This window comes from Bos indicus, chromosome 13 (assembly GCF_029378745.1).
Source record: "Bos indicus isolate NIAB-ARS_2022 breed Sahiwal x Tharparkar chromosome 13, NIAB-ARS_B.indTharparkar_mat_pri_1.0, whole genome shotgun sequence".
Classification (NCBI taxonomy): Eukaryota; Metazoa; Chordata; class Mammalia; order Artiodactyla; family Bovidae; genus Bos; species Bos indicus.
Window position 1 is genome coordinate 50,698,124 of NC_091772.1, and position 23,255 is coordinate 50,721,378.

A 23,255-nucleotide genomic window follows, 5' to 3' on the forward strand; every position below is an offset into this window, starting at 1 on the left:
AGTACATATTTGGAGTTTGTGTTGAGATTTCCAAAGACAGAGTTTAACCACAGCAAGAGATTGCATCTTGCTGTTTTAGTTGCATTCATTAGAATGCAATCCTTAAAACGGTGGTAAGGGGGGATGTTTCATTGAGATCTTCTCAGTTGCCTGTGATTTCATATTCCTACAAATATAATCTGTACCTTTCTGGTAAAAGGAAAATGAAAAAAGATAGATGACTCTTAGTCAATCCATGTAACTTCTGGATGAAGATCTGTGAAATAATGAGACCTGGATTTCCCAGAATTGGCCTTAGCACTCCCGCCTCCCCTCCACCCAGACTGAACCTATGCACCACTTAATGTCATTGTTGTCATAGTGATGATTCTTGTTTGTTAAATAAATGAAGTAAATAGTTACAGAGAAGTTAGACAATGTAAACTGCACGTGTACAAATAAGTTATTTCCTTTCAAATGCCAAATGCCCAGTCTTTCCTTCTCTTGCTTTTGAGCTCTCTCTAGTTATAGATATTCATGCAGTTTTCCCTAAGTATTTTACTCAATAAACATTCAGGCTGTCTACTGAGTGAAAAACACATAACATGGATAAGAAAGAAAAGAGAGAAGTAAAAGTGTTGGTAGTGGTCCTTGGTGTAACGGCCACAGAATGATGTTCTTGAAGTCAAAACATTTTTCAACTTAACATGTGATAGTAAATCATTCAGTAGATTCACATCATATCCTAGAGGACAAAGTGGTAGAAAATTAGGTATATTGGGAATCCAAAATTGAAACATTGGTTAGAAATTAAATTGGTGATTTTACCCCAACTGCTGTGAGCCTTCTGTGATGAGAGTAATTAAATACTTGAAACAGCATTTTTAAAATAATTTTTAATTAATTTTAAATATTTTAAATAATTTTTAAATAATTTTCTAAATGGATTACACCCTTTCAGTTTCCTCAGTGACACCACTGTGAAGTGAAAGTGAAAGTAGCTCAGTCATGTCCGACTCTTTGCAACAATACAGCCCATGGACAATACAGCCCATGGACAATACAGCCCATGGACCACACAGCCCATGGACCACACAGCCCGTGGAATTCCCCAGGCCAGAACACTGGAGTGGGGAGCTGTTCCCTTCTCCAGGGGATCTTTCCAACCCAGGGATCAAACAGAGGTCTCCCACATTGTAGGTTGATTCTTTACCAGCTAAGCCACAAGGGAAGTCCCAGAAGACTTTGAAGTGGGTAGCCTATCCCTTTTCCAGTGGATCTTCCCAACCCAGGAATCAAACTGGGGTCTCCTGCATTGCCGGTAGATTCTTTACCAGCTGAGCTACCAGGGATTAGCTACAATTCTTGTCCAGATTACAGCAGTTTCCTAAATTGCTTCCCTGACCACAGCTAGGCCACCTCCATTGAGTCGGACCATTATACAAAGCTTGCTTTTTCTACACTGCTGATCTGATGAGGTTGCTTCCCTCATCAAGGTTCTTAGTAGTTCTCAATCATCTTAAAGTCTACATACGGCTTATATGGTTTAACATTGTTACTTGTGACTGCTGTATTTCAACATGACCGAAGTCTGAAAAAGAGTCTTTTGACCTGATGTCATGACATGTCATGATCATCTTTCATCCTGGAATGAAACCTTCCCTAAATCACTTTTATAACTGTCCAAACACTATTTAAGCCATACCCTTATAGTGCATAGATTTCAATCTCAGTATGTACAACATCTTATCTCACCCAAATTCTTGTTTTTATGTCTGTCCCCTCCAAGAATGAGATGTCCTTTGGCCAAGGATCTCAAATTATTGTCTTTTATTTTAGCACACAGTAAGTATAATAAATGTTTATGAAATGAGTGAGTGAATAAGTGAATGAATGAGCAAATAAATGGGACAGATCCTTCGGGTTAATATTTCAGTACCTACAGTGGAATATAGCTACAGGAAGTAGCACTAATAATCATGGACTACAGTATGAATGCAAGTAAGGTCAGCAAAACTGTTTAAAGGTGTCTGTAATATCAGTATATACTCAAAAAAGTATAATCCACAGAAATTTTGAACTGACAATAGTCTATAGAAAAGAATATAACAATGTCTTTTAAAAGCACAGATTAATACAGATCAGGATTTAAACATATCTCCACTACTTAAAAGCTCCATTATGAAAAGTGAAAGTTGCCCAGTCATATCCGATTCTTTGCAACCCCATGGACAATACAGTCCACGGAATTCTCCAGGACAGAATACTGGAGTGGGTAGCCATTCCCTTCTGCAGAGGATCTTCTCCACCCAGGAATCAAACCTAGGACTCCCACATTGCAGGTGGATTTTCACCATGTGAACTACCAGGAAAGCCCAAGAATACTGGAGTGGGTAGCCAAGCTTCATTAGGCCCATTCTTTTACTCACATTAGCTTATTTTTGTGTCCATACTATTAAATAAAGTCAGGGGCATTCCCAGAGCTTTATAAATAAGGGCCATGGTACTCATACATATTCAAGTAAAACCAATGAAAAAGTTTTGATTCTAAGTCATAGTTAACCCTGAGATAAATTAATGGAGTCTCTCATCACAGAGCCACTTACTTAAACATTTCCATTTGAAATAATATGTTTCGGGCAGTTATCTACATAACAGTATTAAATGTTTTCAAAGGCAAGAAAATATTTTTGTGGGTGAACACATTTACATTCCAAATTATTATATTCATTGGTACCTCCCTGTGGGATTTGCATACATGTGGATATTGGGGAATTTGTCAAGTTTCTTAACAACCATGGCTTGATATTTGAAGATTTTAACATTCTAGTCCACCATTCTTTAAAGAGAGGTGATATGGGATTCCACACTCAAAAAATCAGTTCTAGTCATTAGTACTGGGAGGGAACAGGAGAAAAATACAAAGTGCTCTTAAACATATCTGGCTGTCATAATATCTTCCTTGGGACTTATTGATTTGAGAGCAGTTGTTGGCAGCTTTCAGCCAAAGCAACAAACTCAAGACCTTCTACCTAGGTTTTGCCAAGTTCTGTGATTCAATGGCATCCAAAATCAGGCAATCCCACTACTTTAGAAAAAGTAACTTTTTACATCATAAGAGCCCTGTTCTCCTTCAGAAGGAAGAAACATTTAGTCATTAATGTCAAATGGGAGAACTGAGAGATGGATTTATATTTCCATATTAATTATTTGGAAATAATTGATTATTTTCCCTTAAAATATCATGATCATATCCATAAAGAATCATAAAATCAGAATTCACTCAAGTAGAGAAATAAACAAACCTCTCAAAATGCCTTTTGCAACAATGGGCAGAGATGTCAGTCTTCTCAGCCATTTAATATCCTCCCAGCTGATGGATGGGTCTATTGCTTTAGCCACATATGCAGCGAGTCCACTTTTGTCTCCAAAATTTTCCTTAGGAGAAAATGCTAAATCATTGGTTTCAAAATTTTTCATTCTGAAACAAAGAGATACATAACATGAGAAACTTCCCAAATTAGAACTATCTTTACAATGACTCATTCAATGAAAAAAAAGAAGGGTACCCTTTTCAAATCAATTGACTGTTCACTCTCCAAGTTGATCACATTTATGTTTTCGTGTTTTGATGAAGGAGTCCAGGCTAAATATGACAACTTAGTAGACTTAATTGGTCACTTAAAGTTTATTTTACATCTTATAATGTAAGATTTTTATATAAATTTATATCTTTTTATATAAATAAGTCAGATTAAAGGATAAAACTTTGGCCAAGTTCAAATATCTCTACCTTTTTAAGCCAGTCTGTGAATATAAACAATCAATTTGATGCTATTTTCAAAGGCAATGCATACTAATCATAAGACGAACATTTGCATGATGCATCACAATTTACAATGGGCATTCATATACCCACAATGTTTAAAAAACTTTTGGAAGATAAAATTCACACTCTATAATTTCTATTTTATACAAAAAAAAAAAACCAGAATTGTAGAACAAGATGCCCCCATGTATTAACTAATGCAGCATTTGGGTTTCAAACTGGTCTCGACTCATTTTTTTTAAGAATTTTTTTCTGTGTGCATCATTTTAAAGTCTTTCTATTTCATGCTTTGGTTTCTTGACTGTGAGGCATGTGGGATCTTAGCTCCCCAACTAAGGATCGAACCTGTATCCCCTGCATTGGAAGTGAGGTTTTAACCACTGGACCACCAGGAAAGTCTCAGCGTCTCTGACTCCTAATTACATTCTCTTCACTCAGATCTCAACTGCACTCTGTCAATTACATTAGACTTCAGAAATCTTTCAAAGTCCTTGTGGAAAATTCTAGAGGAGATTGGAAATGCAGTATTAACACCTCTGTCTGGGGTCACTGTAAACTCTTTTCCTTGTCTTTTTTTTTCTTCTTTCAACTCTTTTCCTGCTACCATGTTGGTGTGGTGGTGGTGCTGGTGCTTGGTCATAGGGAGAAGTGGAAAGTGGTTCCCAGCAGATGCACTGTCAGCTCTTGCTTTTTTTCTCTATTTACTTGTTTTTTCTGTCTTCTTACTCAGAACCCCCAATCTTCTAGACAATCCTGACCAGGATATGAGTTTCCAAGACCTTCCTTACTTTGCCTGAGGTGTGATGGTTAGTTTTGTCAGCTTGACTGGGCTAAGGGATGCTTAAGCAGCTGGTAAAACATTACTTCTGGGTATGTCCATAAAGATGTTTCTAGGTGAGATTAGCATTTATATCAGTAGACTGAGAAGAGATTGGGCAGGCATCTTCTAATCTGTGGAGGTCCCAAATAGGACAAAAAGGTGGAGGAAGAATAAGTTCATTGTCTTTGTTTGAGCAGGGACATCCATTGTCTCCTACCCTTCACATTGGAGCTATTGGTTGTCAAACCTTCAGGTTTTGACCAGGACTTACACTATGGGCTCCCAGTTTTGAGGCCTTTCAGACACAGACTGTGACTTATACCATTAACTCCCCCCATCTTAGGCCTCAGGTTTAGGTTGAAACTACTCTGGCTTTCCTGGACCTATTCCTACAACCTGGGCCTCCAGCTTGTAGATAATAGATTGTGGGATTTCTCAGCCTCCTTAATTGTGTGAGCAAATCCCTTATAGTAAATATCTCTATAGATATAGATACAGCCATTTCGATACGGACATCCTACTTGTTCTGTTTCTCTGGAGAACCTGACTAATACATATGACTTTTTCTTACTCCTGGGGCCTGAGTCACCCTCAACACAGCAGACTCAACTTGTCAAGGATGTTGGTATACACATACCCCAGCTCCTTCAACCCTGGGCGGATTAACTCTGAGATAGATTCTACAAGATCTCCCAGAGTTTCCCAGCAGGATTAAGCTTCAGTTGCCCATAGCTGTGACTGTCTTTGTAACATGCCAATTGTTGACCATCTCCGCTCCCTGATACCTCTTCCCCACTCCTCTACCAATATTCCTACCATCTTCTAAAGGTACTACTTTTACTTAAATCAGTGGTTCACATTCTTCTCCTAAAGAAACACAAACTGAGACACAACCCCACTGAGTTGCTCCCTTCTCCTATGTCTAATTTTGTTAACTCAGCTTAGAACAGTATTTCTCTAACTAATCTAGAAGATTTTGCAGCTGGCTTACTCTACACCTGAAGTCTTTTCTCTTAGTCTAATATCCTGATATCTTGGAAGATTTTGGAAGTTCTCCAAGCTAAGGACATAGTCTTTTCTGCCTACACCTCTGACCACTGATTGGATGGATGGCCTTCCAAATACACACTGGCACCACCCATATGACTTAGCTGCCTGAAATCAGCTTAGCAGACCCAAATCCAACTGCCAACTTCGTTTCTCTAAAAGGCTGACTTTGAATGATGACAGTGACCTAGACTCACCTTGCTCTTCTGCATATTATGAATTACTCTGCTAGCAAGTCTCTTCTTTGTGTTAAAGTAAAAGCTATATATGGATCTCTGGCTTAGTCATCAGTCTTTACTCCTTTCCACTGGCTCTGACATTGAACACAGAAAGTATCTTGGAGCCAAGGCTATAACAATTTTTATATAAACTTAGAAGTACAGAGGTACACAATTTTTACAAAACTAGGGCTTCCCTGGTAGCTCAGTGGTAAAGAATCTGCCTGCCAGTGTAGGAAACACAGGAGACTTGGGTTCAATCTCTGAGTCAAGAAGATCTCCTGGAGGAGGAAATGGCAACCTGGAAAATTCCATGGACAGAGGAGCCTGGTGGGCTATAGTCCATGGGATCACAAAGAGTCAGACATGACTGAGCAACTGAGCGCTGAGGTTTAATGCCTTTAATGTGCTTATAAATAGCTGGTTGTGTAGCTTAGACAGTATCTATTATCATAAGGCCATGGACATTCACATCCCATGTAACTGTCTTCAACCACTGGCTAAGTTTTCTCAATAAGGATTGACTATGACTCAGGTCATAGAGAAGACCTTCGCCTTGGAGAAGGCAATGGCACCCCACTCCAGTACTCTCGCCTGGAAAATCCCATGGACGGAGGAGCCTGGTAGGCTGCAATCCCTGGGGTCGAAAAGAGTCGGACACGACTGAGCGACTTCACTTTCACTTTTCACTTTCATGCATTGGAGAGGGAAATGGCAACCCACTCCAGTGTTCTTGCCTGGAGAATCCCAGGGACAGGGGAGCCTGGTGGGCTGCCATCTATGGGGTTGCACAGAGTCAGACACGACTGAAGCAACTTAGCAGCATGACTCAGGTGGCCACTAAAGGCCACAGAAAATCACAAATCCATGAAAGTCATATTTGTATCCATTATTTGCTGAGGTTTGGTTTAGATTATAGCTGAAATACTCTGAGCTTCTTTTTTAAGTCAAACCACTTAAGGTTGTACATTTTATCACAGATTTTGGCCTTCTGTGGTCATCCTAACTTGAACTAAGCTAACCTAGTCAATAAACATACCCTTATTATTGGAGGCCTATTCCATTACTTAGAAATGATACTAAGCGATATTAAATTTCAAACCTTTAAATAATATTGTTAATAAGAAAAAGGTCCTGTCTGTCCATGCCATAGCAAAACCAGAGGGGAAAAAAGAATAATATCTGTACGTGTATATTCTCTGCATAGCACCCCACCCCCATCCCAAACAAGCTACAGTGTTTCAGCAGGGGTGGGGTGAAAGGGTGAAAGGGATAGGAAAAAACAGAAACATGGATAAAATTATATAAATAACTGTTGTTATTCTTGGATGGCTAAATGCAGATCAACACTTGAATGAATGTTGCCTTACAGAAATTTCAGGGTACAATGAAGCCTTGTTGTTACTCTTAAACGTTGTTCAAAGCCAGAAGCCAAGAAAAAGTTTTCAGATATCTTGACAGAGACCCACGATGGAGTGTTTTAACCATGGCTCCAAAGGAAACCTCCATGAATGCTATTTTTATTAGAATTATGACATATACACAAAAAACACTTAAAGCAGCTTCTGATAACCAAAGTATTTCATTTCATAAGGAAGGAAAAGGGCAACATCAAAATAATAACAAGATTACTTGGGACTTAATTCTCTGAATCCCAATCTGTTTAATGACCCACAGGCAAGGGATAGGATTTCTTTTTTGTAAAGGATTCATTGTGCCTTGAAAGGCCCCTAAATATACTTTTTAATCTAATATAAAAATGATTTTAGTTTTTAGTAAGTTAGCATCATAAAAATGTAACAACTACTAAGGAAAGTTAACATTATTAAATAATCAAAATTAATGTCAGTAATGATGACTATTATTGAGATATCATATGTCTCCACTGTGGGAAACACATTACAAAATAACAACCAGTAGAACACATAATCGAAGAAGGCATGGCACCCCACTCCAATACTCTTGCCTGGAAAATCCCATGGACGGAGGGGCCTGCTGGGCTGCAATCCATGGGGTCGCTAAGAGTCGGACACGACTGAGCGACTTCACTCTCACTTTTCACTTTCATGCCTTGGAAAGGGAAATGGCAACCCACTCCAGTGTTCTTGCCTGGAGAATCCCAGGGACCAGGGAGCATGGTGGGCTGTCATCTCTGGGGTCGCACAGAGTCGGACACGACTGAAGCAACTTAGCAGCAGCAGCAGAACACATAATATCAGTATAACATAAGAGACATTCAAAATACGTAATAGATATTTGTACATGGAACAGCAACCTTTAATACTGTGATTAGGAAAACATTTCTATTTACTGCATAGCCCTGCTAACTTTTTCTTCCATGTGGCTGGGTATTTGGAAGAAAAGTTCAGGGCATGGATTTTAAGTATGAGCTCAAACCCTTATTCAAATTCTTATTAGTATTGTTTTATTGGGTAAATCTGTTATAATCTAGTACATTTTTATTCAACATTACTTACTGAGCACTGACCATTTGCCAGTGTCTTAGTAAAATGGTCAAAAATACTGGCTACCTAGGTTGACATTCTAGCTAGGGGAGTCAGAAAATAAACAAGAAACATAATCAACAGGTAATTTATGGAGCCTGTTAGAACATAGTTCAGTTCAGTCATTCAGTCATGTCCAACTCTTTGCGACCCCATGAATCGCAGCACGCCAGGCCTCCCTGTCCATCACCATCTCCCGGAGTTCACTCAGACTCACGTCCATCAAGTCGGTGATGCCATCCAGCCATCTCATCCTCTGTCGTCCCCTTCTCCTCCTGCCCCCAATCCTTCCCAGCATCAGGGTTTTTTCCAATGAGTCAACTCTTCGTATGAGGTGGCCAAAGTACTGCAGTTTCAGCTTTAGCATCATTCCTTCCAAAGAACACCCAGGGCTGATCTCCTTTAGAATGGACTGGTTGGATCTCCTTGCAGTCCAAGGAACTCTCAAGAGTCTTCTCCAACACCACAGTTCAAAAGCATCAATTCTTTGGCTCTCAGCTTTCTTCACAGTCCAACTCTCACATCCATACATGACCACTGGAAAAACCATAGCCTTGACTAGACAGACCTTTGTTGGCAAAGTAATATCTCTGCTTTTCAATATGCTATCTAGGTTGGTCATAACTTTCTTCCCAAGGAGTAAGCATCTTTTAATTTCATGGCTGCAGTCACTATCTGCAGTGATTTTGGAGCCCAAAAGAATAAAGTCTGACACTGTTTCCCCATCTATTTCCCATGAAGTGATGGGACCAGATGCCATGATCTTCATTTTTCTGAATGTTGAGCTTTAAGCCAACTTTTTCATTCTCCTCTTTCACTTTCATAAGTTCTATACAAAATAAAGAAAAAAGAAGAGCAGAACAAGAGGGATGTGAGCTGGTAGAGGCTTTACTTGAAAGTTTAAATATGATAATTGGATGTGGCCCCAATGAGAAGCTATCTTGTAGAGGAAATTGGCAGAGCTGTGTCATTGTATCTGTTTCCTGTTGCTGCTATAACAAGCACAACCCTAGAGGCTTTCAGTTCAGTTCAGTTTAGTTCAGTCGCTCAGTCGTGTCTGCTCTTTGCGACCCCATGAATCACAGCATGCCAGGCATCCCTGTCCATCACCAACTCCTGGAGTTTACCCAAACTCATGTCCATCGAGTCAGTGATGCCATCCAGCCATCTCATCCTCTGTTATCCCCTTCTCCTCCTGCCCCCAATCCCTCCCAGCATCAGGGTCTTTTCCAATGAGTCAACTCTTCGCATGAAATGGCCACAGTATTGAAGTTTCAGCTTCAGCATCAGTCATTCTAAAGAACACCCAGGACTGATCTCCTTTTAGGATGGACTGGTTGGATCTCCTTGCAGTCCAAGGGACTCTCAAGAGTCTTCTCCAACACTACAATTTAAAAGCATCAATTCTTTGGCACTCAGCTTTCTTCATAATCCAACTCTCAAAGTGACACAAATTTATTATAGTCTAGAGGTCAGAAGTTCAAACTGTTTCATTGGACTAAACTCAAGGGGTCAATAGGGCTATTTCCCTTCCAGAGGCTCTAGGGGAGAATCTCTTTCCTTGACTTTTCCAGCTTCTAGAAACCATCTATATTTCCCTGTTTCCAGATGCTATCACTCCAACTTCTACTTCTCTCATCGCATCTCTTTCTCTGACTCTGACCGTCCTGCTTGCCTCTTATAAGGAGCCTTTTCATTACCTTAAGCCTCGTGTCATAATCCAGGATAATCATCTCATCTCAAGGTCCTTAACTTAATCACACCTGCCAAGTTCATTTTGCCATGTAAAAAGTAACATATTCACAGGTTCCAAGGTTCAGAACATAGGCATCTTTGGAAGGTTATTATCCTGCTTAATATTATGTGACTTAACATTGTAACTGTTTTCCTAACCAAATAATTTAGAGGCTATCTGCCATGTACAAAGTCCTCCTCCACAAATCGCTTTCTCTCCTCTAGACCCCCAACCCAAGATCCCCACACTTATTGTATCTCTATTCTTTTCTCTACCGTTCATCTTTGGTTTCCCAATATAAAAACAAGTAGCTTCATCCCTGATGTCAAAATGTAAAGGAAGTGAAGTTAGTTTGCATTGATTTGGGGAAAGAATGTTACAGGCAGAGGGAAGAATCAGTTCTGAGGCTCTAAGGCGCAGATGTGGCTGGCACCCTGAAAAAATAGGAGGAAGCAGGAGATGCTGGGAAGAATGAATGAAGATGAGAATGCTGGCAATGAGGTCAGAGAAGGGGGTGCCTCACCCGCCACTTTTATCCCCAGAAACCTGGGAAGACAGCACAGTCTCATCTCTTTTGTGTGCTATTCTCTGGCTACTGTGGTGAATACTTTATTTCAGGGCCTAAGGAAGCACGTCCCAAGGCAAATCATCAAAAGGGTAGGTGTCATGATTTAGCTTGACCTTAGTCAATGATGGGAAATTTCTTTTAACTGCCTTAGTGCTGCCCCAAAGAGCCAAATTTTAACCCAGGGTAAACAAGCCACCCGCGTGTGGTGTGGAGATGGACTCGGGTCCCTGACTCAGCGCCTCAGGAGCCAATCTGGTGAACTGGCTTCAATCCTCGCCTCTTCCGGAAGCAGATGAGAATTCGCCTTACTCCCCCTCAGTCTCGGGGACCTCCGCGCTGCTCATCATGCGGCACATCCATGTGTTTTGCATATGGACCAGGCAGAGATTACCAAACTCTTGAACTCTGGCTGGTCCCAGAAGCCAAGAGTCAGGACCCGCCCCCTTCTCTCCAGGCAGAGGAAGCCACCAGGGCTGGAAGGAGCCGTTGCTTTACAGACTCATTCTCATCTGGATTTCCTGCCTCTTTCGCCTGCCAAACCTCATTCTGAACAGCCCGGCTTCACCTTCTATGAGTCAGGTCAATGCGGAAAGAAACCTGATTTCGTATCAGGCTGTAACAGATGAGCTTTTGGGCAGCACGTGCCCTCCAGCGGAAGACAGGGCCTCCCGTTGTGGGATCTGGCTTCACTGCTGAATGTGCGCCCCAGGGCGCTGCACGCCGCCCACCACCCCCCGTCACCCCGAAGCCCAAAGGGACAAACAGCGTCAGTGTGCGCTCTGACGGCCAGGGCTCCGGCAAAGGGTGTTTCCTGTGTTCCCCGTAGTCTAGATGTGTGGCTCATTATTTGATCATCTTCAGAAGGAAGATGTGACAAGCTGGGGAGCCGTGGCCACTCCTCTACACATTGACAGCTGAAAAGGGCCTTTGTCTCCTGGTCCCTCACGTCATCTGGGCAGGAGCCCGGGAGGAAGGAGGAGGGGGAAAGAACAGCAGCCTTCCCGCTCCTGGCTGAGTGGCCCTGGCACCCAAGGAGTAAGAGATATGGGCCAGAATTAACATGGGTGTCATCCGCCAACTAAGTAGATACCACGTGAAGCCTGTTTTGTTATCCAGAGCCAGAAACTGCTTCCTAAACTTAAAGAACAAACCCGCTGTATTATTTATTGTTGTCGCTAGCAGAAGTGGTAGTAGAAGAGGGAAAAGAAATAGCAAATTCCTATTCAAATGGTCAAAGGGAAACAATGAGGAACATTTCCTGTCAGAAGCCTAAATACTGGGAAACAACATTTTAGAAAGTCTAAAAACTAAGGTAATCAAAAGAGAGAAAAATGTGAATTCATATTAAGAATTAATATAGATTAATAAGATTTCATATTAAGGACATTTGAAACCATCTACTTTCTGATAAATTTGGCAAGAAGTAGAAATATGTCAAGGATTTTTGTTTTTGTTCTCTTAGAAAGACAGGGTGTTTGGGTAACTCCATGTCTGGGATGTGTGGAGCAGGGTGATTGATGGCTGTCAGGGGAACACTTCCTCATTCTGCCATTGGGCCATTGAGGATATTATATACAGAAAGAAATCCTAAACCTACCTGGAATTATCACAGAGATCACATCACACAGCTCATTTATATATGGTTTAACAGCAAGATTTTATGCACAGTAGCTTATACTTAAATAGGTATACACACAGAAGAGCTATATGACAGTTATGTAACACACAAGACTATGAACTTACATGACGGTTGGAAGACATTCCATTCTCTAATACACTTGGAATCCTGGCTCTCAACAGTCTTCTTGTCCTTATGTGGAATGCTGATTTGATTTTGAATCTTTTAGATTTTGGATCTTTTAGGAGGATTAACTTTATATGTAGACAGAATAAGCGATAGTCCAGTGAAGTGAGGTCTAGGATTCCAAAGAAGTCATCCCTCATTTCTTGTACTCTGGTGGATGCTTTGAAATCCCATCATCAAAATGTCCTCCATTAAAACTAAGATTTTGGTTCTGGTCAAATAATTTTAGCCCTAAAGTCTATCGGTCAAACACTGGTATGAAAAACATAAGGGCAGATTTTGATAGGAACCAAGGGAAGGTAAAAACAAAGGGGAGGAGAGATTTGTAGCTCTGTCTTTTTTCAGTAAGCTCCAGAGTTTCTAGTTTTGACTCAAGATGATTCTAATCTTTTACAGGGAAAAGGACTATAATTCCCTGTTGATGGATCAGCTGAATGGCCTGATAAAACCATCACAGTTCAGTCTTAGATTCCTAGATTGTACATTGTTTTTTCTAAGATGAATGAGTGAGTGAATGGATGAAAGAATGAATGAACCAATAAATAAACTAGTGAATCTTGAACCATGGGCGAACCACAACAAAAGAGATATATTACTGAAAGAAGTAGGAGACGGGGCAGCAAATATGTGACTTCTTTTGTCTCCATTCTTTTAGTTTTCTTCAATCTTCCCTGCCAGAATTGTTCCAAATACAATTAAAAATAAAATTAAAAGGGTGCTTTTTTATTTTAACAGGCAAAGAAATACAGTATTAGGATTACAATAGCAAGCTGTTGCTTAAGTTAAATTAAGTATCTTTTATCTATATGGCAATGCATCCTACTAAAAGCCCTTAATACACTCTGAGACATAGATTTTTTTACTTTGACAAGTATATGGCAAATCTTGTCTCTGCTGTTATAGCTCAAGTATGCAACACTCACATAAGATGTGTGATTTGCTGAGGATTATATGGATATTTGACAATGACACCATCTCTAGAACCCAGACCTTATCTTTCCTAGACACAATCTCATACAGCCATACTTTGGGACCAACATTTTGTGAAGATCTAATTCCCCAGAGCACCCAAGTGGAAACTGGAGAAAGTCTTTGGAACTGGATCATGACAAGAGCAAATAGAAATAGAAAATAAGTTAAGGGGCCCAGTGATCAAACAGCCATGGTTACCTGAGTTGGGGTGGCATCTTGAACCTGTTACGCACGTCATCAAAGCGGTTGCCCAGGTAAGGGGTATCCACCGTCACAAATATGGCCTTGTAGCCCATTCGCTCAGCCCTCCGCACAAGCTGCTTGGTGACCTCACGGTCCTTGTAGATGTACAGCTGCAGCCAGCGAATCGCCTCGGGACCAGCTTCTGCCACTTCTTCAATTGAGGAGGTGGCCCAGGAACTCAGCATCATGCCAGTTCCCAGTGACCTGCAGGCTGAAGAAGGAAAGAGAAGATCAAGACCAGCTTGGCATTTTCCCTACTCTAGTCTCCAAGTTGTGGTTCATGGGATAAAGACAGCTACAAAGACAATTTAGAAATAAAAAGTTGCATCTTTAAAAAGTTAGAAACACTCTTTCCTTTCCACACTCTGTGAATAGATATGAAGACAAAATTGACCCAATGGCCAAAGATGTGCTATATGTAAAGATTAAAAACTTAGAAGCAACTTGAATCTCCAACCTTAAGGAAATAGATAAATGGTAGTTCATAAATAAAATGAGATATACACAGCCATGAAAAGTAATTTTTGTAATAGTTAATTTTATGTGTCAGCTTGGCTAGGCAATGGTTCCCAGATATTTGCTCAAATGTGTCTAGATGTTGCTGTAAGATTTTTTTGTTAAGAGTTTAGCATTTAAATCAGTGAAAGTGAAAGTGAAGTCGCTCAGTCGTGTCCGACTCTTTGGGACCCAGTGGACTGTAGCCTACCAGGCTCCTCCCTACAGGCAAGAGTAGTAGAGTGGGTTGCCATTTACTTCTCCAGGGGATCTTCCTGACCCAGGGATTGAACCTGGGTCTCCCGCATTCCAGGCAGAGGCTTTAACCTCTGAACCACCAGGGAAGAGATTAACATTTAAATCAGTAGACTTTACATAAAGCAGATTACTCTCCATAATGTGAATAGGCCTCATCCATTCAGCTGAAGGCCTTGAAAAAAAAGACTGACCTTTCTGGAGGAAGAGGGAATTCTGTCAGCAGATTGCCTTCACATTCAAATACCAACTCAGCTTTTCTGGGGTCTCCAGTGTGCCAGCTCTAGATTTTGGACTTAACCAATTTATACATTTGTATGAGCCGATTCCTTGAATCTCTCTCTCTCTCCATTTCTCTATTTCTCTGTTTCTCCCTTGTCTCTCTCTCACAGTCCCTCTCTCACTCCTCCTTCCTTCTCTTTCAGTTACAAGGAATGACATTTGCAGACTCAGAAAGTTTATCAAGATATATTAAGAAACCAGAGAATTCCCTGGTGGTTCAAGATTCTACCCTCTCACCACAGAAGCCTGGTTTCAGTTCCTGATCAGTGACCTAAGTTCCATGCAGCATGACCCCCCACCCCCCACCGTCCTCTTCCCCACCCAAAAAAATAGGAGAAGAAAGAAAAAAAATCTCCAAAATAACTGGTTTACCATGATTTGTACGAATGTGATTATTGGTGTATGAACCTAAACAAACTAATTGTTAATGATAGGTGAGGGTGGGAAAGTTTATTTTTTCTTCCTTTATAACTTTTTAAATGTTATCTTTTAAAATCTGTTAAAAATGCATTTGCCATTTACATTGTCATTTAAAATTTTATACAATTCATATGTTAGACACCTCAAACAGACATCAGTCACCTCACAACCTTTTAAACAAGATATCAAGTAATGCCTCAACCAGTAACACTGAAGAAGCTGAAGTTGAAAGGTTCTATGAAGACCTACAAGACCTTCTAGAACTAACACCCAAAAAAGATGTCCTTTTCAATATAAGGGACTAGAATGCCAAAGTAGGAAGTCAAGAAACACCTGGAGTAACAGGCAAGTTTGGCCTTGGAGTACAGAATGAAGCAGGGCAAAGGCTATTAGAGTTCTGCAAAGAGAACACACTGTTCATAGCAAACACCCTCTTCCAACAATACAAAAGACGACTCTACACATGAATGTCACCAGATGGTCGACACCAAAACCAGACTGATTATATTTTTTGCAGCCAAAGATGGAGAAGCTCTATACAGTCAACAAAAACAAGACGAGGAGCAGACTGTGGCTTGGATCATGAACTCCTTATTACCAAATTCAGACTTAAATTGAAGATAGTAGGGAAAACCACTAGACCATTCAGGTATGACTTAAATCAAACTCCTTATGATTATACAGTGGAAGTGAGAAATAGATTTAAGGGACTAGATATGATAGATAGAGTGCCTGATAAACTTGGATGGAGGTTCCTGTTCCCATTGTACAGGAGACAGGAATCAAGACCATCCCCCAAAAAAGAAATGCAAAAAAGCAAAATGGCTGTCTGAGGAGGCCTTACAAATAGCTGTGAAAAGAAGAGAAGCAAAAAGCAAAGGAGAAAAGGAAAGATATACTTATTTGAATGCAGAGCTCCAAAGAATAGCAAGAAGAGATAAGAAAGCCTTCCTCAGTGATCAGTGCAAAGCAATAGAGGAAAACAACAGAATAGGAAAGACTAGAGATCTCTTTAAGAAAATTAGAGATCCAAAGGGAACATTTCATGTAAAGATGGGCTCTATAAAGGACAGAAATGGTATGGACCTAACAAAAGCAGAAGATATTAAGAAGAGGTGGCAAGAATACAGAGGAACTGTACAAAAAAGAGTTTTAGGACCCAGATAATCATGATGGTGTGATCACTCACCTAGAGCCAGACATCCTGGAATGTGAAGTCAAGTGGGCTTAGAAAGCATCACTACGAACAAAGCTAGTGGAGGTGATGGAATTCCAGTTGAGCTATTCCACATCCTGAAAGATGATGCTGTGAAAGTGCTGCACTCAATATGCCAGCAAATCTGGAAAACTCAGCAGTGGCCACAGGACTGGAAAAGGTCAGTTTTCATTCTAATCCCAAAGAAAGGCAATGTCAAAGAATGCTCAAACTACCACACAATTGCACTCATCTCACATGCTAGTAAAGTAATGCTCAAAATTCTCCAAGCCAGGCTTCAGCAATACATGAACTGTGAACTTCCAGATGTTCAAGTTGGTTTTAGAAAAGGCAGAGGAACCAGAGATCAAATTGCCAACATCAGCTGGATCATGTAAAAAGCAAGAGAGTTCCAGAAAAACATCTATTTCTGCTTTACTGACTATGCCAAAGCTTTTGACTGTGTGGATCACAATAAAGTGTGGAAAGTTCTTCAAGAGATGGGAATACCAGACCACCTGACCTGCCTCTTGAGGAACCTATATGCAGGGCAGGAAGCAACAGTTAGAACTGGACATGGAACAACACACTGGTTCCAAATAGGAAAAGGAGTATGTCAAGTCAGTATATTGTCACCCTGCTTATTTAACTTATATGCAGAGTACATCATGAGAAACGCTGGGCTGGAAGAAGCACAAGCTGGAATCAAGATTGCTAGGAGAAATATCAGTCACCTCAGATATGCAGATGACACCACCCTTATGGCAGAAAGTGAAGAGGAACTAAAAAGCCTCCTGATGAAAGTGAAAGAGGAGAGTGAAAAAGTTGGCTTAAAGCTCAACATTCAGAAAACAAAGATCATGGCATCTGGTCCCATCACTTCATGGGAAATAGATGGGGAAACAGTGGAAACAGTGTCAGACTTTATCTTTTGGGGCTCCAAAATCACTGCAGATGGTGATTGCAGCCATGAAATTGAAAGATGCTTACTCCTTGGAAGGAAAGTTATGACCAACCTAGATAGCATATTGAAAAGCAGAGATATTACTTTGCCAACAAAGGTCCATCTGGTCAAGGCTATATTTTTCCAGTGGTCATGTATGGATGTGAGAGTTGGACTGTGAAGAAAGCTGAGTGGTGAAGAATTGATGCTTTTGAACTGTGGTGTTGGAGAAGACTCTTGAGAGTCCCTTGGACTGCAAGCAGATCCAACCAGTCCATCCTAAATGAGATCAGTCCTGGGTGTTCTTTGGAAGGACTGATGCTAAAGCTGAAACTCCAGTACTTTGGCCACCTGATGTGAAGAGCTGACTCATTGGAAAAGACCCTGATGCTGGGAAGGATTGGGGACAGGAGGAGAAGGGGACGACAGAGGATGAGATGGCTGGATGGCATCACCGACTCAATGGACATGAGTTTGAGTAAACTCCAGGAGTTGGTGATGGACAGGGATGCCTGGCATGCTGCAGTTCATGGGGTTGCAAAGAGTCGGACACGACTGAGCGACTGAACTGAACTGAACCAATCCTATTGTCTTAGAGAACTTGAAAGAACATGAATGACAGGCTTTTTTCCAAAAATAGGTAGTAAATTGGGGTCAGCTTTAGTGGAGGACAAACTGATACAATGTCTGTATGCCAAATGCCAAAAGATAAATAATAAATATATAAAATTGACTACTTGACCCTGGTTCATTTGACTTACCTTCGATCTGCCATCCATCAAATATGAGTGAAAGTCATCCAAGTGACACAGGGAGATGATAAGAATCAAGTGACATGCTGTTTACAAAGCTGCTCTGAGAGGTTAAAATGCTTTCATGCTTTTCAAACTGTAGCAAGCAGATAAATCCCCTGGAGTGTTTATGAAAACACAAATTGTGAAAAGCACCACAGAGTTTCTGATGCAGTCTGGCAGAGACGGGGCCCAAGAACTTGCCTTTCTAACCAGCTCCCAGGTGGTGCCAATGCTGCCAGTCCCTGGACCACTCTTTGACATTCAAACAGCATCATCATGTAAGCTGGATGGGTGCATCTTTACCCTCAGACTAAGGTGACATTTGAAATAGCAACCAGTAGAACAAAGATTGTGACCAGTTACAAGAGATGCACATGCAGTAAATGGCAGGCATTAACCACGGGTTTCCAAATTTCCATGCCTTCTCAAGTACATAGAAAACATGTTCCCTTGGTTGTCATGGTCCTAAGGATTAGGGGAGTACATTTGTTCATACTGGTAACAAGGGAGTCTTCTGGGCATCTGGGAATTCTAGAAAAATCATTGCCTTGAGGGAGTGGTCAGACATGCTGGGTTCTCTGTGTGACCTTACTTAGGCCACATCCTCTTTACTCTAAGGTAACCTGGTAGTAAAGCGGATTTTGTTTTTGATGATTGTTACTTTTCCAATGCCTTCAAAGATGCTTTTCATCCCTGTTCTTCAGGTCACAGGTCAGATAAAGAAGACTTAACCTGAAGGTTATATTATCTATGGATCATTCATCTGTTTCCTCTAAGTGTTCCTTCGAGAATTTCTCTCTTAAGGACTCATATTAGAAAAATATTGCCCAACAAACCACATTTTAAGTAAGAAATTATGAGTAATAATATGTATAAATATCTTATCTTCATTAAGAGTTGTAAATATGAAAAATAGATCCAGGTCATCCACTATTGTTTGGAACAAACACCAGAGGACAACGATTGTTTGGATCAGAATCCCCTAACCATCAATTTCCCATAAAGAAATGTGTTCTGAAAAGGATGTGGCCTAAGTAAGGTCACACAGAGAACCCAGCATGTCTGACCACTCCCTCAAGGCAATGATTTTTCTAGAATTCCCAGATGCCCACCAGACTCCCTGTTACTAGTATGAACAAATGTACTCCCGCAATCCTTAGGACCATGACAACCAAGGGAACAGGTTTTCTGTATACTTGGGAAGGCTTGGAAATTTGGAAACCCGTGGTTAATGCCTGCCATTTACTGCATGTGCATCTCTTGTAACTGGTCACAATCTTTGTTCTACTGGTTGCTAACTATTTCAAATATCACCTTAGTCTGAGAGTAAAGATTCACCCTTCCAGCTTACACTGTTCTGAGGGGGACAAAAAGTACAAGGTTTTTAATTTTATAAATGACTGAACATAGATTTTGTTGAAAAATTCTAATTTGAGTTGTCCTAGTCTAGTGCCAAGAACTCAAAAGTTTTTGAAGTCCATTTTCCCTATTTATTTTCCTCAATGAAACTCTCACCTGCTCTCACAAGGAGCAAGTGTCAAATTTCATTTTACAAAGGGCAGGGGTCAATGTTCATGGGCCCCCATTCCTAACATGTAGTGCAGAATGAAGACTCCAAAGCATGTTGCCTTTTCCCAATTCCTGGCAAAATGGTGATGTTACTAAAAGGCAAGGCCTGTCTCTTGCCCATGAGAAGGTCCCCAGCACTGATCCAAATCTGAACATCTTGCCTTTCATGATAGTCAACATGTCCTAGAGAAAGCATACCCTGGAAGCTACAACATTAAGTAAACATTGATCCCATATGACTCTATTTCCTATTTCCATCCACTCTTTTTTTTTTTTAAGCTTTACATAATTGTATTAGTTTTGCCAAATATCAAAATGAATCCGCCACAGGTATACTGTTTTATCATCCCTGAGATAAATCTTCAAGGATAGACATATAAACTCTTAATATTCTAGGTATATTCAGACTTTGTTTATATTTGATATATCTTTCTCTTCTTTATTTAGAAGAAAGAGTCATCAAGTCACTGCTATTGAAAAATACATACCCCCCCCAACACACACACTACTAAAGAGACACTAGTAAGGTTTTAGATATTGAAACATCAAAGATAAAACCCTACAAATGACCTAAGTAATAATGTCAATCTCTCCTATCTCTCAAGCACTGGTAAAGAATCTGCCTGCCAGTGCAGGAGATGCAAGTGATGTGGGTTTGATCCCTGGCTCAGGAAGATCCCCTAGAGTAGGAAATGGCAACCCATTTCAGTATTCTTGCCTGGAAAATTCCATGGATAGAGGAGTCTGGCAGGCTACAGTCCAAGGTGTCTCAAAGATTCGGACACGACTGAGCGCACGTGTGCACACACACACACACACACACGAGTCAGAGGTCTGGGCTGCACTCTCAGGCTTACCATCTATGAGGCACATTTCAATTGTAAAGATTCTTCAACCAAAGCTGCTGCCCCACCCACTCCATCACATCATAGTATTGCCAGATGGTCCATTGAGATTATATTTATGAATGTTTTCTGGTAAACTGTAAAGCTAAGCAATTGTAAAGGGTTAAGTGAGAGAATGCCTAACAGTATTTGGGAAAAGAAGTTCTAGATAACTTTTTAAATTTTTAGAATTTTTTCAAGCACCTGGAGTTCTCATTATTCATAATCCTCTCAACATACAGCTTTCCTCTGCAATGTTTTGGGTTTTTTTTTTTTTTAATTTTTTCATTTTGTTTTTTTGGCAACACCTTCTAGCATGTAGGATCTTAGTTCCCCACAAGGGATCAAAACAGGGCCCTCTATACTGGGAGTGCAAAGTCTTAACCACTGGACCACCAGAGAAGGCCCTCTCTACAAGGGTACTGATGCTCAAGACATTCATTCTTCCTTACAAATATAGTGTCAGATTCTCACTTCCTGAAGCAAGAGAGCACTTATGGAAGAGAGGAACCTTCTCCAGGCCAAGAAACTCCAGGCTATGGCTGATAGAGGGATATCAAAGGAGGAAATTCCTACATTCCCGGGGTGTGATCTTTTTGTAAAGTCAATGGCAAGACAAAAGCAAATAATCTAGGAGTTACAACAAAAATATGCCATTCTCCACTCCCCATGGCTGTCCTTCATCTGTCTACAGATTTCCATGAAGAGAACCATGGAGAAGATATTAGTGCCTATAGTATTCACTAAGCCCATCAAGCAGTAATTTCTGAAAGCAAACGTTTCAGATTTTCCCTACACTCTTTAGTTTCTCCCCTCTTTTACAACTGTAAGCATAATATGGAAATCATGAGATCAATACTATCAGCTCTAACCCTTCCCCCAACATCAAAGTGGGCTATGGGCTAGTGGAAAATGTTGGTGCATTCTGTTTAATAGAACAAAAATTATCTTTAGACCTATCCAAATAGTTCTTTATTAGAATTAAATCACATGCCCTAGGGTGGAGAAATGCTACATGGGTTACAATAATCTGGCATAAGACCAAGTTAATTCTGCCTCCCCAAATTCAATGTAATTAATTCAGTGTCCTACACTATGAAATCTGTAAACAACTACTGAGGTTTATATCAGTTCATATTATATATGAATGCAGCCACCTCTGGTTGAAACAAAGGCTAAACCCAACGTTCAGTGATTTAGCTGGGATAAAACAGGTAAATAGCTTTGCAAAACAGCACAAGTTGGCAAAATCCTCCCTATGGCTGAGAAATGCAATTGTATTTCTAGGTTTGGCCAGGGTTTCACTTTACATCAAGCCTTAAATAAAACATTTATTTCTAATCCAAGTAATCTGAATGTGGAGGCAAGCAGATAGGAGGGCTATTGTGACCTTAAATCTCAGGAGATGCTAAATCTGCCTGTTTCAGTTCTTTAAATAAAGACTACTTTGTACACATCTCCCATGCATCTAGAGTCTGCTTCTCAGTTCCTGCTCATTGCAGGCAATCATCACGGAATCAGAGGCTCTCAGAAGGTCTTGGAGGGCCTTCAGATGGAAACAATATTTGAGCTACACCCAACACTACTTCATCTTTGGGGATTTAAGCTATGCCTTTGGCTGGAAACCACCAGGAGCTTTCATTCCAGTCTCCGTCCAGTGCTTCTCAAGCTTCAACATGCACAGGAATTACATGCGGATGTTGATAAAGTTCAGATTTTGACCCAAGTGGTCTGGGATATGACCTAAGATTCTGTGTTTCCAACAAGCTTCCTAGTAATGCTGGCATTTGTTTTGTGGACTATACTTTAAGCCAGGACAGGGCTGGCTTGTGTCTTGTCAATTGCCAGCCACGTCCTGCTGAATGTGTTTTTCTTCTCCATTGTTATTCCTCTGTAGAGGGACACAGGTAACTTTGCAACATTTTCTTATTAATTCATCTCTTAGTAAGATTTAAAGTCAGGGAACTAAAGTCCACTACAGCAACAACCCCTTGGGCTTCCCTGGTGGCTCAGTGGTAAAGAATCTACCTGCCAATGCAGGAGACATGGGTTCAATCCCTGGGTCGGGAAGATCCCCTGGAGGAAGAAATGGCAACTCGCTCCTGTATTCTTGCCTAGGAAATCCCATGGACAGAGGAGCCTGGCAGACTACAGACCATGGGGTCACAAAAAAGTTGGACATGACTTAGTGACCAAACAACAACAACCCCTCAGCACACTTAACCATTATCAGATGTATTTTATAATCTTGCTTATCCAGAATTTGCAAGCTTCCTAGATTTCAGACTCAAAGAAAAAGCAAGCAACAAAATAAAAATAAAGTGACAGAAGATGAGGAGGAAGAGAGGTTTCTCAAAGATAAGAAAGCACAATTTACCAATTATAAAATAGTTCTCAATGTTTAATATCAGGGCAAACAATTGTTCAGTCATTAAGTCTTGTCCAACTGAGACCCCATGAACTACAACACGCTAAACTTCCCTGTCCTTCACGATCTCCCAGAGTTTGCTCAAACTCATATCCACTGAGTTGGTGAATTACACATATAAATAAGATGCCAAACTGTCAAATGAAAAAGTTTATCATTCTAGGCTTGACAAGGAAGAGATTTATAATACATTTGAGAATGATGTTTATTCACTACCACAAAAACAGCAATGTGAACTATAAGTTATCAATGGGAATTGATGTCTGTTATT

At 40.6% G+C, this 23,255-nt stretch overlaps 1 protein-coding gene across 1 annotated transcript in view; it reads right to left on the bottom strand.

Moving 5' to 3' along the window:
* Nucleotides 1-23,255, bottom strand: part of HAO1 (hydroxyacid oxidase 1) — a 64,280-nt gene that overhangs the window by 18,796 nt on the left and 22,229 nt on the right. The window contains exons 3-4 of the mRNA XM_019971899.2: nt 13,675-13,930; nt 3,285-3,460 (exon numbers count right to left, since the gene is read on the bottom strand). Of these exons, the coding sequence (XP_019827458.1) occupies nt 3,285-3,460; nt 13,675-13,930 (432 nt within the window). The remainder of the gene's footprint in view (nt 1-3,284; nt 3,461-13,674; nt 13,931-23,255) is intronic.